Genomic DNA, 18,506 nt, shown 5'->3' with positions numbered 1-18,506 from the left:
TCTGAAATCTGTGAAATTCTGTTTTTACAAAACTTCCTTTCCAGATGCCTGATCCTTATGGTTTGTGTTCAGTGTTGATACTGACCAGTATCAGTCCCGGAAGAGCAACACTCAGCAAGTCAGCCTAACTCATTCATTCCAAACATAACGTGTACACCGGTCTCGGTAAGTTGTGGCAGTTATTAACTAAATATACACTGAATAAATAATTAAATGATTACATTAAGTTGCTCATAATGAAAAAGTTGCCCTGAAAAATCTTTCTGATTCTATTATTTTTTTGGAAAACAAACAGTAACACCCTTCTTCCTTCCTCCTAAATTCCCCCTCCATCCTCTCTGCTCAATATAAGCAAGAGTATCTTTCATCATGTTCTACTGGGAAGGATAATAGCATTTAAGATCAATTTCCTGTCTCAAAAGTTTATAGATGTTTATTTTCTCTGTCTTATGGACGTGCTTTATTCCTTCAACTGTCTGGACTAGAAAAAAAACAGAAAAACTATCTGCCTTATATTTTCATAAAGAATAAGCTTCTGTATCAGTAGTGATGGATAATCCCTAAAGATATTGGTACTGATGCTATTTCAAATTCATGGGAATTACGAAAGAGTTAATGCAAGATGTTAGTAGCTCTCTCCTTCAGAAGCACACAAATAATGAACAAGTCTACTCTTTATATATTCATAAGACTGGACCTTGTCAGACAGAGCTCATATCAGGATCAACTTCTATGTTAACTAGCACAGGTTTTTGAATCAAAAGCCCAGCTCTTTAGGGCAGTAAATAAGTCCTTCTGCTTGGCTGTACAGTAGAGGACATTCAGAGAATATTTGTTATGTAAATAAATGGCAACTGTAGTGAATGAATTTACCATTCTTCCATGCTGCATACAAAATTTATCTCACAAGTCTTTGGAATCTAAGAACAGTTAACGTAATGCTGCTAACGTAATGCAATAGATACAAACAAACGTACTTGTAATTGGACTGTTATTTTCGTCTCCTGGTATCCATGAGAGTTCAACACTTCTTTCTAGCTGACCTGTCAATTCCAAGTCAAAGGGTGGATTTGGCCGAGCTGTAAATCAAGCGAACACAAGTAAATAATCACACCAGAGTATGTAGTTTCATCTTTGAAAAAATCCTTACATTCCAATCAAAAGAATTCCACAAATACAGCAGGGCAGATCTACTCACTTTTGTAAGCATGACTTAATGACATTAGCATGCAATTGTTATAAAACAGAGATAAAATGGAGAACTGATGTATCTGGAAACTTCTATACATTAACAAGAAGCCGTATTTGATTTTATCTACATCTGATTGCACCGTGATATAACAATGTAATGAGATGCAAAGAATTATGAAATGTGTCTTTAGTTTATCTTTGAATGATTATGGCTGTTTATCTATTGTAACTAGAAATATTTAATAAAACATGGAAAATAAAGAAGCATTCACATCAAAGAAGCTTTTCTATAATCACTACAAATATTTTGCATGTGAATTCAAAACAAGTATAGTTCAAATAGAAACTAATTGCAAGTTACTAAGTCATTTATTTTTTGCTGTACTTTTAAAAAATCCTGCAATACCATGCAAGCTGTTAATATACATCCTTATAATGCATAAAGATGTAATTGTCCATTCCAAATTGCTGAAAATAATTCATTATATGATTTGTTACACAAAAATCAAGACTAATGAGTAGGTTCATTTAAGAATACATAAGCATTTTCACTGAATGTGATAGGATTTACATAAAAGTGCTTAAGACATATTTAAAAGTGTTTTAGGCATATTATATTGCATTTTAAAACCCATATTCAGGAAAAAAGCTACCAAATTAAAGGCTGTATACTGTCAAATTTAAGACTGTACCTGACTGACAGATTTTTGGGGGAATTTCAGCTTTAATTTTAAAATCTTTATTAGCAATTCCATCAATCATAAACCAAACTGGTCAATATGGTCCTATCCATTTTATGAGTGACGTAAAATGAAGACAAACTATGAAATAAAGTACACCAGGCCTACAAAGCTGTCATCAAAAGCAATGTAAAAACATAACACAATTTGGTTGGTGCAAGTTCTTTGATAGTGAATTAGCTTTCAACGAACAGTTGGATTTACCTTTTAGATCTTTCATTTATTATATAACTAATTTGCATTACAGTGTTCGCTATGAGAAAAACATTATCACACTGTAACCAACCTTAATTAAAAAAAAATTATCTCTGAAAATCATTTATTCCCTAAAATACAAAGCAGCCTGCATTGTAAAAGTCCAAAGTCCAGTACTCCAGTAGTGAAGCAGTTGGTAAAATGGGATGAAACCACACACACACACACACACACACAAACACAGGAAAAAGGGGAAAAAAGGAAAGATGTTGCACTTTGCAATAGGCAAATGAGAAATATATCTGGCAGATGATGTAGAAAGAGAACTTCGTATTAGTTTACCGTAAATGATAGCTGGAGTTGGGGGAGCAGCTGAAAAGAACATTAATATAAAGGATTTAATCAGTTAGTAGCCAAAGAAACAGAACACTGTAGGTAGTTAAAGACTATAATTATTAGAGACAAAGAAAAGTTAACTTATTTAGAGTAAATGGTTGATTTTAAATAATACATTGATAATTTTTCACTGAAAAGTTATAAAAGTATTCTTGAATATTTTATCCATTTTTTTAATAAGGATAGATCAAGAAAATAAATAAAGTAAGCAATCTTATAAAAAGCAGTCTTTTTAAATAAGTACTAGACATTTGGCATATATCATTCCTGGATAGCCCTAAGATCACAGCACAATTTTAAAAGACAATACTTGACTTTGAATCTCAGCTTGAACTCAGGTAAGAATCATTCAGGACATTTACTTAAAATTGTCTTACAAACTGGGAGAAGGGGCAAAGTAACATATTTTACAACAATCTGCAATCACAGAAACTTAGAGAGAATTTAAAAAGAAAATCCTTGAATAGTCATACAATCAAGCACGCTCAGTCTTTCTGAAGCATAATTCAGCTGCAAAAGAGATTCCTAAGATAACATGTTTATGTTCAAATACTCTGCAATGTGTAATCTACTGTGTTAGCTCAGATGTGATCCAAATAAAAACCTATACAGCATGAAACTGAATGTGTCCTGGAGCTACTGGACCCTTTTGTAAGTAGCTAATTCAAAGGCAAACTTTAGGGTGAGACTGTATTTTTAAAAAACTGAAACACATTTACAAATAGGTGACATCTTCTTTGTCCTGTCCTAGAAACCAAAACTGTTTGTGCTTTTCATTTTAGATCTAATCCTGTTTTCATACTTAACAGTAATTAAACACAGTTCTGCTATCATAAAGTTTGAGAGTATTCTTACCAACAACAGTAAGCACAGCACTTGCTGAAACACTGTCCAGAGTAGTATTAACTATGCAAGTGTATGTTCCATCATCTTTATCAGTTACATTCATAATGGTCAAGTTGTCTTTACCAACTAGAAACCTGTAAATACAATAGATTCAGCCACTGATTTTTCAATAACTGGTACTGTTATAAGAAACTTGCATAAGACATTATCAAATCCCATATACTTGTGTATGTCAGCAAATACCTAGACAGCAACGTAAACTATGGGACTATGTCAGCCTTTTCTACATTGCTCTTGACCATCTTCCCACAGTAACTGTCTATCCTAATGTGCTTTTATTTCCAAATATGCTAAAACAACTTTAAACTATCTGTGATCTAGAGCAAAACAGTCTTCCATTATCCCTTTGGCTTCCTATGCCAATTATCTTCTCCTTACAACTGATACACGTGGTCAATGTGCACAATTAAAAATTTTTACATCTCATTTTATTTTGAATTCTATCTTCATATTTTCACCACACTTGGTAAGTCCTTTAGTCACCAAATATGGAATAGTGATGATATTTATCAGTCATCTTTGGCAAATGTCAATAAGTCAACATATTCCTTTCAAATATCAAGAAAAGGTACAGACAAAAGAAACTAGAAAACTAAAAATAAAGGAAAATTATTTTGTCCCTACCTTTCATCATCTGGCAGTTCATCATTGTCCTTCAGCCATATAACTGTTGGTAATAAGGTAGAATCATGTTTTATTATACACTCAAATGAAACGTGGCCATATCTCTGAATCACTTTGTATTCTGGCTGTTTAATTATCATTGTTGGATCTGAAATTTAAAATTACTATTAGATATTTAGAAACTCTGAAATTCTATACTAACCTGTGATGAAAGAGTGACTCATTTCTTACCTTTAACTTCCAATTGCACCTCATTTTGTATCTTTCCTAATTCATTCCTTGCTACACAGGTGTATGTACCAGTACTATCCTTTTGAGCCACTGGAATTTCCAACGTTCCATTATCATGGAAAACGTATTCATTTCCACGCAAGATGCTACCCTTCACTCCCTTAAACCTTTATATAAAAAGTAATATCATTATCCAACATCATAGTTAAATTCTGTTGTATTTTATTATCAGAAAATGCAAACTTGGGACTGCCACATTAGAAAATACAGACAGAATCACACAATGAAATTTAAACTTAACTTTGTAGGAATAACTTAACTGTTGCTACGTCAAGTATATGTAATATTGTATTAGTGTATTGTAATCAGCATATATTTAAAAATACACTATTTTAAAATTGTAAATAGTGTAAAATAGTTTTAAAGCTTTAAATGTTTGTTTCCATAGATATAACTGGCTCTTTTTACATAACTTAAGCACAACAACTATAGCTTACCATTCAATTTCAGGCTTAGGTGAACCAAAATAAGCACAGTCTAGCAATGCAGGACTATCTGCGATAACTTCATACAGTTTATTAGCAGGAGTTAGAATTCTTGGTGGCTCAGCTGAAAAGACAAAGATATCTGGATACAGATACAAAGATGCAAATACAAAATCCTAAGACATCAAGAACGGCCTAAAGAACTGTATGTTAACATCCCTCTCTGAAGTGATTTCTGGTCTCAGTCTAGGTCCAAATATGTTCTACCGCCAGCAGCCTGAGGAAATGTTAATGTAGGAGAATTATCTTCTGAAAAAAAAATGCTTCTTTCCTGTTTACAAGTAATAGGGATGGCCAGCAAAGGCAATGATTTAATTTGGAAAATTTAAATCAGAATATACTTCAAGAAGAGGACTTTGCTACTAGCTTTGTTAAATTCAGTGAGAAGAATTAGAGAGGCCACAATGTCTCATAACTAGAAACACATTCTTGGGAGGCCTTCAAGACAAATGCATAATCATGTCCCCTTGCAAGAGCAATTTAGAGATCATCTATTTAACTGATCCAAAACACCCGCAATCAAAGAAAGTGTACTAACTGAAGGAATATTAATACCTGCCTTATCTGTTATGCTCCCATTTGTCTGATTTACATAAACAAACAAACAAAAGAGATAAAATTTCTTCCAAGTTTCTCTCCAGCTTTCACAACTATCCTTCCTACTTAGGAATAGTGAAAGTGAAATTCAGGAATATCCTACAAAAAACAAGGTATGTATACCCTTGCCTTTTACAGGGCTCAGAAAATACGTCCATTCCCACTGAAGACCTCAAGCAAGGCTTGAGCTTGCAATCCGTGTAGTAGCAGGAGAGAACTGAATATGCAAGAAAACTGAAAAATAGAAAATCTCTTTCTTACCCAGAACATTCACAAATGCGTTTGCTAGCAAGTATCCATATTCATTAGAAGCATTGCACTGATAAACAGCACTTGACCTTTCTTGCACACGTGAGAAAATAATGGTATCACCATCTACCTTTCTGCTAGGATCTTCTGGGGCAACTGTTGGTGTAAAGAAAAAAAAAATTGTTTTTCCTAAACTGCTGTTGGATGATACGTTTCATACTTCTTAAAAGAAGAAACAATTTGGAAGACCAATATGCCTTTTATTCTATTTTGCTGGGTGACTGTTCACTGGTTAAGATGTGAATTTCAATATGATTAAGGAAGTTCTTCTAATTCTACAAATATTTAACTCAGGATGGTAGAGTTTCCATTTTTTGAGGGGTTTTTTTGTTTGTTTTTCAAAGAAGTGAAGCTGAGATCATATTTTGCATGCATTACAGAGGAAAAATACTGATATGACAAGATTCAGGCAAATACAGACAATACCTAGAAAAAATAAGGAAGTATTTCTGAGTGTCAAAAGAAAATTATGTTAGAATGACATTGGAACTTTACAGTCCTCTGTGACTTAAGGGTTTCAGCTTTTCAAATCAGTTGTTATACCATAAGTAATTATCCAAATATAAAAATAGCCTTACTCAGTTGAAAACTACCTCAGAGTAAAATGTAAGTAATTCTTTCACACAAAATCAAGAGTCTCCACAAGACAGTAATTCAGTAGGTGGCACTCTTTCCCTTTTATAAGAATTATACAATGCCATTTCCTCAACTGTTCTGTAGTAGCCTGAGCTGTCAAAACGCTCTTGCATCCCAGAAGAATCGAGAATATAACTGAAAATAAAATTCTGATATACTACTGAAGAATAATAGCTGTCAGTTATGATACAACTGGATGGAGTTAGAGAAGTATAACAGAGAAAAAACTTAGCTTGTAACACTGCACTGCATAAAAAGGCACAAACTGTAGTTTAATATTTTAAGTAAATATTAAATCAACACATCAATGTATTATTAATATTGAAACTTAATGGTGACATTATTTATGTATTAATATTAAAAACAAATGCATATATACATAAATAAATGCATCATAGTTTGGTTGCATCATCAAAATTGACACCCTAATATATTATTGGAACTTGGAAAATAAGTATATTTGTGGAAGACATTTTCATATGAAATCATTTCTCATTTCTTTGGATTCATAGAAAAGATGAATTAACTAAATTAACATCCATTTTCTTTTAAGTGGCAAAGCCTTTTGATTCAGACAGTATCTCAGTACTCATCTGTAAAGAAAAAGGAGAAATTCCTCCCATATTTTCTCAAATCTACTGAAGTATCTGTTACTGAATTCTCTAAGAGAATCTCTAAGAATGAAAGGGGACAGATGAAGGGGACCATGGTTCTGTGCTCCTGCTTAAGGGTATTTATTTCCATCTTGGGTGAACTCTAAGGCCATTTTGCATGTAAAGTAATTACATCAATTTCCAAACAGATGCCTCAAGAACAGTTTTCGACTCCATTTTTAACTCTTATCTTCCACCAATCTGAGTTCAAATCAATATCACAAATTCAAAAATTTCAGAAAGGAAGAAGAAGGTACTACTGGAATTTTAAATGCTTATTCTCTGGGCTTCTGGATTGCTGGCACTTATTTTTCTCCTCTTTTGCTTTACTTCCTATTGTGTTCCATGTTCCGCATTGCTTCCTATTCTATGTAAATGCCATTTTCATTAAAAGATTCGTGGGCTGAAAATAGACGGAGCAGGTGAGTAGCCCAGCAGGCAGGCCAGTCAGCTGCGAGAAGTGGTCTGTTTCTGCATACAAATCACTGTTAAATGGAAAATACGCACAACCGCCCTCCCAGGAGGTAGGAGATCAGCCCACGGCCGTTCCAATCAGGGCTAATTCCTGCCCCGGGCTCTGGGCTTCGCTCCGCTCATCCCCTCTGAATCCTGCAGCATTTTCTGCACACAGACAGAGCTTCAATGGGTGCACAGACTCCCCCCCTCACACACACTCCCATACGTAATACCTTACAGGCTGATGGGAGGGCCCCTTCAGAGAGACAGAAGCCATTAGTTCAATCCTCTGTGATGGAAGAAGGAACTGGATCTTAAAAGAATGATCTAACCATTAAATTATCATATAAAAAGAAGGGTAGCATCTTCCCTTCCCACTGCTGTATTTAAGGAAAAAAACAGATATCCCTCTTCACTTATTTGAAGGAAAGTAGGTAGGTGCCTGTTCTCAGAAAAGGGCTTCAAGCTGTGGGTCCCAAGAGGAAAAAAAAACAGAGGGAAGTGTCAGGTTAGTCAGTGCTTCCTTCTGACTGGTCTAGCCACTTGCATGCTGAAGGGCACCGATTTTAGAAAGCTCCCTGTTGAGACTGGCGTCCATTCAACAGTCTGTCTTCTGACATACCTCATCCTCCCACACAACACCCACAGAACCTACATGTCTTTGCCCACGTACTACACTCTGTTTTGCAGGGCCAGGCCCTAAAAGTTAGATGCGGTATCATCCGGCTGCTTTAATGATCTCAAGCACGCACTGCTGCACTCACACACACAGAATGGTTGAGGCTGGAATGGACCTTTGGAGGTCATCTGGGCCAACCCCCTGCTCAAGCAGGGCCACTTAGAGCCAGTTGCCCAGGACTGTGTCCAGACAGGGGAAGGATCACTTCCCTCGATCTGCCGGCAATACTTTTGTCTAATGTAGCCCAGAATAACATTAGCCTCTTTGCCACAACGGCACGTTGCTGGCTCATGGTCAACTTGGTGTCCACCAGGACGCCCAAGTCCTTTTCTGCTAAGCTACTTTCCAGCTGGGTGGCCCCAAGCACGTACTGGTGCATGGGGTTGTTCCTCCCCAGGTGCAGGACTTTGCACTTCTTGTTGAACTTCACAACGTTCTTGTCAGCCCATTTCTCCAGCCTGTCAAGATCCCTCTGGATAGTAGCATGACGCTCTGATGTATCAGCCACTGCTCCCAGTTTTGTGTCATCATGAGGGTACGCTCTGCCCCATCACCCAGATCATTAATGAAGATGTTAAACAGCGCTGATCCCTGGGGTACACTGCTAGTTACTGGCCTCCAGCTAGACTTTGTGCCACTGACCACCACTCTCTGGGCCTGGCCATTCAGCCATTTTTCTATCCACCTCGCTGTTTTGCTTATCCAGCCCATGCATCAACAGCTTGTCTATGAGATTCTTACCGCAGACAGTGTCAAATGAATGATGAGGATTTGCTTATAGGAGTTCTGCTGCTGTAACAGAGAGTTGAACACATGCCCTGTAACAGCCAACATTTACTCCCAATAACATCGTGTGTCAGCTTATGAACGTTATGTCCTTTCTGGACAAAGACCTGATTGCCTGGTTACACCTAATTTTTCCGTCACTTTGTTTAATAAGACAGCTTCTTGACTCTATAGCCATGTACAGCATATTCCTGTACAGAGAAGGTATAGCCTCCATCAGATACTTTTGTCAGTTAGTCACCAGCACCCTGAGTATCTTCGGTTCATCTGAATGCACACTTCCATCTGTTTCATAAACTTCAGACAGCCCAAGCAATTACTTTTGTTAGTATGTTTAAATAACCACTATGGCACTATTATTACTTTTTTCCTGGAAAAAAAGACAGAATGAAATGTGCTCTCTGAACAGAAGCAGTTAAAACACACTATTATGCTTAAAACTGGAAGTAAAAAATCCAGATTTTGTTGAGATGTTTTACCCTTTTCTGTTGAAGTATTTCATCTTCCTGATCAATTTTACTTGCTAGTCAATATGCATTTATGCAAATTTAGGACGCTAAACACAATGAAGAACAGAACAACTGTCAACTGATGATGCAGTATATAATGTTATCAGTCCAAATACATGATACAAACCTCAGCCTGATCTGTATGAAAGATATGTATTTTGGGCAGAAAATTATTAAGACATGAGATTGGTCTACCGACTCTAAATTCTTTAGCTCAGCTCTTTAAGCTCTGTGTAAAATTGGGAAAAAAAACCCCATTGCTCGGAGTTGTGGGGTTTTTTAACTTAAACATAAAAAGAAAGTTTTTATGGTAAGGGTAGTCAGACCCTGAAGCAGGATGCCCAAGGAGTTGATGGAGTCTCTGTCCTTGGAGATAATAAAAATCTGTCTGGACACACAACCAGATGCAGATAACACCCTGCTTCGAGCAGGCAGGTTGGACTAGATGTTCCTTTCACGCTCAACTATGCTGTGATATTGTGGTTTTAAAATAACCTAATAAAAAATGTAGATTGAAAATAATTCACTGGGAAGGAGGTATATACCTTTGGTTGTGATTTTGTAATTTGCTTTTGTTTAAAAAAACCGATAAATTCCTGAAATCAGAGTTCCTTATATTGTTACCACAGTCTGAAATACAGCAAAGTGAGTATGAGATCCAGCTGACATCAGAAGTTCTCAGCTCTGCTAACTTAGACTCCAGGTCCCAGAGGGCACTGAACTAGGGTGCTTTTTGTTGCCTGAGAAATATGATGTAACCTAAGACAGCATATTTTTTTTTCCAGAAGCATGTTGTGGATTACAATCATAGTTTGTAGGATATGGGAGTACTAACTGTTTCTATTCTATAGTGAAAACGCTGATGTCATCCTCAGATGTACTAGAGATCCCTCTGGCTGAAAACAAGCTGTAAAAGAAAGGGATAAAATGACTTGACTGCTTTTCCCTGTATCAATGAGAACACATACATCTTTGTCATGTGTAAGACCTAATCTTACCTAGATTAGTAAAATGTCACAGAAAAACACAGTGAAAGCAGAGAATAATTTCTCTTTAGAAAAGAGCAGAAATATTCATTACTGTCTTTAGATGCCTGCATCTTCTTTAGCAAATCAAAATTATGAATCAAAAGTAATCAGTCCTGCTATGCATTCACAGTGACTATATGGATTGTTGGAAAACGAATGTAATTAACACAAAGTCTGTTGTTTAAGTGTTATAGTGCTTAGTCGCTCATTTCTTTAGTAAAGCTGAGCTATCATTTTGCATCAATAGCAGAATATTAGTTTCTCAGAGAAGCTGAGACAATAATTTGATTTAGATTTCTATACTGAACATTTGTTGTTGTAGTTCTACTGTTACTATAATTCTGTCCTTAAGTTTATACACAAATAATAGTGAATGTAAATGGGAGCATGAGATCAGTAATGGCTCTTAAGCCATGATTTTCAACAACTCTAACTTCAAAGATAGCTTTAAAGACCTGTTAATATGGAAGTATATGAAGAAAGCAAAGACAGAAGGTTAGGTGCTTTTTTTCTGATATGAATGTAGAAACATACGGTCCTTGTGTAGTGATGCTCATGTATGCTTTTCAAGTTCTGACAGGATCACAGGATCATTTGTATTACAGTAACTTTTGCTAGAAGTATCCTATCATTCTTCTTGACCTGCTTATTCTTCCAAAAACTCACATTCGTAAATAATTTATGAATATAGTAACCATTTCAAAACTAGAAAAGTCTTTCTGTGGTTAAAACTATCTACAGTTGAATGGTTGAAATGGGATTTTTTAAGAATTATTTGTATAATTTTGGACATCTGTTTTCGAATAGATTAGCTATGACAACAGGAGAATGTGATAGAACCGGGACTTAACGTTATTTATCAATCAACCAGTCAAGAAAACTGGGAGGAACATCCAGTGTGTAGTCATCGAGGTGGCTTGATAAGAAGATATGGTCCCCTCTTATGGAGGGACCTCCTGGTTTTCTGTAGATCATAAACCATACAGTCTACGAATAAGCATCCAGTTAACATTTCTCTGGCTGTAGCTGACTTTCCTCACAACAGTTGAAAGCCCAAATCAGGGGCTATTATGCAAGACAGACCTGTTCTCTCACATCTCTGATCATATTGCCTAAATACTATATTATGTATTTAGAGAATGTTATGTGACTAGAATCCTTTTTTCTTCTTTTGGCGGGGAGGGGGGCGGGCGGGCATGGGGGCTGGAAGCTATCCTTTTGGAGTTGAGCACAAAACTGGTAGTGAAATAGCAAGGGTGGGCAGTAGGTGCATCAGACACTTGAGAACCTACAGGGTCAAACCAAGACTGAACCTAAGGAGGAAGAACAAGAAATTAAGTAATCCAGTTTTGTCTTACTCTACCCCTTACAGTGAACTGACAAAGACTTAATTTTGGATGATGGGACATGGAAGAAGATGCCCTTTTCCTTTTTTTACCAACCTCTCTTCCTCCTTAGCAAAATACTTTCCTGTAATCACTGAAATCCTTGTTTCCAAGTTTCTGATTCTGAGAGTACTATTACCTCCAAAGGGACAGCAGGTTATTACCTGCACTAGTCACGACTGCCCTTTGAATATCTTATGCATAATAAAAAAACCTGATTATCACAGGTTTTCTTATCATCTGCTGCAGTTCCTAAGCCAGACGCACAGTTCCAACACAATGACAGCAGAAGCAGTGGATAAATGTCTGTCCTGGCAGTCCTCTCCTATCTAAGACTGAACTCCTCAGGGCATCAGAGTCCAGCAGATTTCTCCCCACCCTCCCATGGCTGTGGTGAACAGCTTGTGTGTGTACTCACAGAGAACACGACGGATGACGAATCTCTGAGCCAGGGATTATCAAGGCCTTTCATGAAGGAAATCTAAGGGCTAATGTTTCTCCCTTAAATTCAATGCAATTACTAATGGATACTAACTAAAACCTAAGATTCAACGTGAAATGTGATATAAACAAGTGAAGAACATGTTGAAAGAAGATAAACAGTGCCTTTCAGTGCACTACGCTGTATAAATCTAAGTGTGTGTATTTAATATTTAATAGCTCATCATGAACTATAAACCACTGAACCAATAAATTAGTCTTTTGTGCAGTACTTGCAATGCCTTTCTGAAGTCCAATTATGAAAGTGCTTCCCCTTCCCAATTAATCTGGGTTGTTACTTTCTTAAAAGTTGAGATACTTTATGCATGGTTTCCCTTTTGTAAAACCATGCTGAATATCTAAGCAGTAAAACACAACAGATTATGCAGCAGTATAAATAATGCAGATCTTGAGTGTTAATTGAAGCACGAGGCAAGGCAGAGTCATGGTCTGAACTTTCAATTGCTGCTTGCCAAAGTAATTCTAATTGACCTCAACGGGACTGTGCATGTGAGTTCAAATTACTCCTGTGAGTAAACATTCGGAGGTTAGGTCCTTATCACTCCAGCATGTTTGAAGCAGCTTTCTTTTCAGATGTGCTGGAGTTCTTCTTTTAAGCGTCATTGTTGAAGAAAATTAATTAAAATATTTCAAAGAAACCTAAAATCTTCCTTTAAAAATACCTTTTTACTCTGATTAATATAAGCTGGAATAAAATTTACACCACTGCAATTTTTTTTTTCATAGGTGCTTAAGATACTACATTTTTATTTATTCTTCCCTTTTCCCTATTGGTATTTAAGCCTCACTCTTTGACTGAGATATGGACGAATGGTTCCTTTTTCAACATTCCCCCTTCCTTGTCTGACTCTATTATGGAAAAACAAAACCGGAAGAATTAAGCATCTCCCAGTTGTGCTTTCCAATAGAAAATTAAAGTATTGCAAACAGATTACTGGGCCACAGGAGGCACAGTGTGGGATATATGATGACAGCAGGGCTTTGAAATTCAAATGTAGCTCTTTTTCTTTGAAATCCTGCTGTGGGTGTAGCGCTCTCAGCACTGCCCTGAAGCTGAAACAGCTGCTTTAGTTTCATTTTACAGTGATTTACTAATCATTCAGTTGGAAGAAGAGGGGCTCAATTCTGTAATTTAGTAACAAGTGAACAAAAAGGCACACTGTACTTGGTAGTTTCCAGACCAGCTTTTGATAACTCAGAATAATACAAAATCACAAGAATCTTAAGAACTGCACTTTCTGTGATCGCGATGCTTCTCTTTCTTAGATGCCCTGACAGACTCAGTGTACTGGAGCATCCAATCAACTTGCACTTAAATACTTAAGGTGGATAAAACTTCAGCTTTTCTCAGCAGTGAAAGTGATGTTTAACATAAGGCTGAGCTACCCAGTTATTTATTTCCTCTGTTCTTTTCTTTTTTTTTTTTCCTACTGAGGTTGAATGGCTAATTTAATTAAAGTCTCTTAATTTTTACTGAGTTCCCTTCAATACAACTCCGTGTATTGACTCCTCAAGGCCAACGAGTCAATATATGCTGCCCTTGTATTTGGGAAATTGATTTGGTGGCACCCTGCAGCTGCTTCTGAAAACTCTCTGTTTCTTAATGTTTTACTGCTATCCTGCAAGAATGCAGAACACACCATTGCTTTTCTGGAAAATGTACTTGTCTGTCATTTGAACAGCATGTCCTACAGCTTTGACAAGGAAGCAGTGCGAGGCAAAGGCGAATCTCATAGCCAGGTGAAAAAGATTTTACTGGTCAGGAGGCCTGAAAAGAAGAGTTAAACTATCAGGACAGCAGGATAAAAATCTCCTCAAAACAATCCGAAAAAAAGTTAATGGTAACTATATGGAAAATAGTAAGGAAGATGAGACCACCAAAAACCCAGAAAGGAAAGAGCAGGACAGGTACCAAACTTCGAATATAAGGCGTGCGTTATGATATATTTATGTACAATATATACAATACAAAATTACATTGATATTTTCCTCTTTTCCTGTAATACCATTGTTTGATGAGGTGGTTAATGTCAGCTTACATAACTTATTTAACCAATGGAAACTTTGCATTTTCAATCTCAGGCTAGAGATCTCAACTTACATTTAATTAGGATTCCTGAAACAGGTTCTTTACTAAATATTTCTATCTGTTTCAATATATACCCTTACTTTTTGCCCCAAAGTTGCATATTTTTCCCTCCAGCTCAGTTTACTGTCTCATATCCCAAATATTTTGAATATTTCTAATGAGGGTTCTCGTTTACCTGTGGCTATTTCCCAGATTCTCACTGTAGAGAATCCTCCTCCATGTCCCAAACTCTGTGACGTTTACTTCATCAACAGACTTAAATATCTGAAACTCCTGAAAGTTACACTGTCATAGTTTCAATAGGTCAGCACAGACCAATATTTTAGAGCACATTACCTCTCACGAGTCAACAGGGTAGATTGTCTGTTTTTATAAGATTGTTTTGTGAAAGAGGAAGGATGAAGGTAGAAGAACCAAGTGTGATTTTACGGTACAGGCTATGCCGAGTGCAAACCCAACTGACAAAACACTGCAGTGTCCTCCAGCACGTTCTCCCCAAGTAAAGTTGTGCTATATATAGCAGCTATCTTGTGTCTGTCATATAGCGTTGCCAGTCATAACACTGCAACAATTAAGTGACTCAATCATCAATTCAGGGTTGTTTTTTTTACCCATGCACACAGAAACAGCTGTTTCACTGCCGTAGGGGTTCCTTTTCTTTGACACCTACTTGGCACAAGCTGTTTGCCAAGCACTTGCTGATGCATTCAGTCGGTTTTGCTGCTGCTGCTTTTTCGTGCTGAATCCTGGAAGGCTCAAACATAGTCTAAGCTGCAAATCCTGCAAAAGTGCTCTGTACGTCCACAGATGTGAGGACTTGACTTTTTATGTCACCTTTACGATTCCTAGACAAAACTAGTGTTGCAGTGGGGCAGACAGAATAACCAGGAGTACAATCACAAATTTTAGTGCTCTCAAGCACGTTAGAGGCACATTTTGTTGTTCCACTTTTATGAACCACAGTATTTTTATCACCTCCTTTATAATTTAGTATTACGTGTCAGGTAAAAACTACTCAAATACACACTCTTCATTTATATTTGAAAAAACACCCTGATATTCCTCATCTTCTCTTACTCATCCTCCTGTAAGGCAATTAAGAATCTTACTTGCTATGGGAACGCCATTTGCTAACCAGCTTATATTAGGCTTTGGGTTGCCATTAGCTCTGCAGATCAATGTCCCATCTTCTCCAGGAGACAAGACCAAGTTTCTGGGTGCTGTTATCCAGTATGGGGCAGCTGGGGTTAGGAAGAGAAACATAGCAATTGGTTTCCAAAATTATGTACAGAAAATCATAAGGCACAGTCATGGTAACCAGAAGATAATTCAAACAAGGTATGTATAGATACAGACTTACCCTTACACTGTTAAGTTAAAAAAAAAAAAAAAAAAGGTGATATTTAATGATTAACTGGTAGATTATACTTTGGCTAAACTGAGCTATTGGCTACCTGCTGCATTAAAATTCTGAGATAAACAATAAGAAGTTCTTAGTTTCATTTAGGGTTGCCTGCTTTGAATCTAATTTGCCTTTCCTAAAGAAGGCAAAATTTATCTGAGTATGGCATCTGCAGAGACTAGAGTGGTCTTTTGATTAATTTCAGAGATATCCATGCTCACAGTAGTTAGGCTGTTAGAAATGAATTTAGGTTTGATTATATAAAAATATTTCATGTCAGGGGTGATATTTAGAAATGGCAAAATCCTTGGTCTTGCTGAATTCAATGGGTGATTGCAGTGGGGCCAGATGTTTACCTGAGCTGAAAACACACAGAGATCGAAACGGATGGAACGCCTTTACTCTATGTCTCCATCTCTTTTACAGTAAGTAACCACAAATAGCATATGTTATCACATCTTGCAATTAAATTTCAGATTTTAGATCGATGGACAGATGTAAACAGAAAATTAAAAACTTCCGCTCTTAAAAAGGAGGTTAAATGTGATCATAAAACGATGCTGGTCTACAATAAAATAAATGGCTATTTAGCATACAAAGTAAGCACTACAGTTGATTATTTCAATGACTAATTAGCTGTCATTCCAGTTTTTTTGTTTCATGGTATTCAAAATATACTTACAACTCCTATTTGGACAAACTACTGTAAGTGTTTTTAGAACTAGTAAGACATCATCTAGGGTAAAAAACATGAAGAAGATAGAAAACCAGAAATGCCAATTAAGAGAGAAAAAGGAAGAAGAATATAAGACCATAAGACAAATAGCAAAATAGAGAAGAGAAAGAATCTGGGCTATATGAATGGAGAGCACAAAACATGGAGAAAATGAGAAGGAAATGGGGAGGAAGATATAAAAACAGGGAAAGAAGCAGTCTAATGACAGCTAATCAAAAGATCTAAAATAAATGTAGCACTGGTACAAGCTAAGAAATTATTTTGCTATTGTTACAGTAAGGTCTCAATTTAGCCTGTTGCGTTATAAAATAACGTATTAAAAAAAAGAAAAAGAGATTAGAGATAGTAAAGTCCTTCCAGTGGTAGAATTCAGTCAGTTTAATGATCATTTCCTCAGGGTTTTTTTTACCATTATCATTCATCCTCTCAGCTATATTTTATCCTAGTACGCTTACTTCAATCTTGTATTCCGGACACTGACAATATTACATTAAGCATTATTTCAGTATTACCTTTCACAGTCACTGAAATGACATGTTGAGCAGAACCTAATATATTTCTTGCTATACATTTGTAGTTCCCAGAGTCAGCTTCAGAAACATCTATAATCTTGAGAGTTTTCTTGAAGTTTTCAAAAAATGTTCTGTTGGCTGGCAATTCCCCACCCTCTTTAAACCAGCGGATTACCGGCGTGGGTCTGGAGAAGCAAAAGCACAGATCAAATTTAGGGACTGGAGAAAAGGAAGATAAGAGTCCAATACATTAATTTCTTGAACATATATTTTAAAAATAATTATTTTAAGAGCCTTTACCCAAATTTTGGGGCATGTCCAGCAAATGTGCAAAATATGCCAGCATTTGTCTCTAGGAAATGACAAGCCTCACTAACACTGTCAATGGCCATCTGTTCGTAGGCTTAATAATTACAGAATACATTTGTCTGCTGATTAATGTAAAAACCCTCATGGTTAAGAAGCGAATACAAGTGTATTTCAAATCTTGTTGCACTTATACTATTAAACTGATGCTCATGGTGCTTTAAAAGGTAGTTTCTAGATAATGATGAGTTTATAATTGTCCTTCATTTGAGCAATATCCTAATGCTTCATGAACATCATAAATTTTACAGCAGAGCTGTAAGGAGATAGAAGTATTTCCTATGAGAAATCAAGAAAAAAAGTCAGTGCTGAGTCAAGTATAGCTACTTGTCACTGCACCATGTCTAAATCTTGGCTATGCCCCATGTTGTCCACTGAAGTTGAAAGTTGTCCAAACACATGGAGATATACTTTTAATATTACAGGAAATTACAGGGCGTTGCTTGCTGAGTAGAATGTCCTGTCTCAAATAGTAACGACTCAAGGCAAATATTCCCTTAGCAGTCTAATATCACATATTTTATAATAGGGACACCTAGCAAAGTTGACTTTTAATTATAGTATCAGTAATTAGGAACAGTTGTTTTAATCAAAATCTGAATCTGGCCCTTTGTGGACAACTATGTAAGCTTCCCTCGTTGAATTATTTTTTTAAAAAATTACATGACGGCTAAAGACACAAAGCCATATAATGTATAATATTCTATTTCCCCCCCCGTTTTTATCCAGCCGTTTTACTGGAGTTTGGATCACTGAATACTTTTATTGCAGGGTTGTCAAAAAGCATGTAACTATATTGCAGATGAAGATTACCTGAGCTGCTGCTACTCCCACTCATAGGTGTGGTTTTGCTAGTGGTGCTGATGCAAAGACAACTGAGCAGACCACAGCTGAGACAGAAACACTGCACGGATGTTTGTACCAAGCTGTGTCAAGCTGTGCACGAGTGTGCCCTATGGAGCTTATGCAACTGAATGCGTGTGCATGACGCTGTGCTGCATTATTTGCAGTTACTGGCTCCTCATGGCTACCTC

General features: G+C 36.6%; 1 protein-coding gene across 8 annotated transcripts in view; it reads right to left on the bottom strand.

Annotated features, from left to right (window-relative positions):
- Window positions 1–18,506, bottom strand: part of NRCAM (neuronal cell adhesion molecule) — a 169,410-nt gene that overhangs the window by 41,230 nt on the left and 109,674 nt on the right. For 4 of the 8 annotated variants that reach the window (XM_075147762.1, XM_075147803.1, XM_075147747.1 and 1 more), the window contains 9 exons: window positions 17,107–17,291; window positions 15,566–15,697; window positions 5,687–5,830; window positions 4,781–4,892; window positions 4,284–4,450; window positions 4,053–4,200; window positions 3,378–3,502; window positions 2,469–2,498; window positions 978–1,079 (listed from right to left, as the gene is read on the bottom strand). In XM_075147762.1, the coding sequence (XP_075003863.1) occupies window positions 978–1,079; window positions 2,469–2,498; window positions 3,378–3,502; window positions 4,053–4,200; window positions 4,284–4,450; window positions 4,781–4,892; window positions 5,687–5,830; window positions 15,566–15,697; window positions 17,107–17,291 (1,145 nt within the window). The remainder of the gene's footprint in view (window positions 1–977; window positions 1,080–2,468; window positions 2,499–3,377; window positions 3,503–4,052; window positions 4,201–4,283; window positions 4,451–4,780; window positions 4,893–5,686; window positions 5,831–15,565; window positions 15,698–17,106; window positions 17,292–18,506) is intronic. The other 4 variants (XM_075147785.1, XM_075147795.1, XM_075147775.1 and 1 more) reach the window with 1 other exon arrangement.

This window comes from Calonectris borealis, chromosome 1 (genome assembly GCF_964195595.1).
Source record: "Calonectris borealis chromosome 1, bCalBor7.hap1.2, whole genome shotgun sequence".
Classification (NCBI taxonomy): Eukaryota; Metazoa; Chordata; class Aves; order Procellariiformes; family Procellariidae; genus Calonectris; species Calonectris borealis.
Note: the sequence above shows the minus strand (reverse complement) of the source record. Positions and strands in the feature narration are given on the sequence as shown.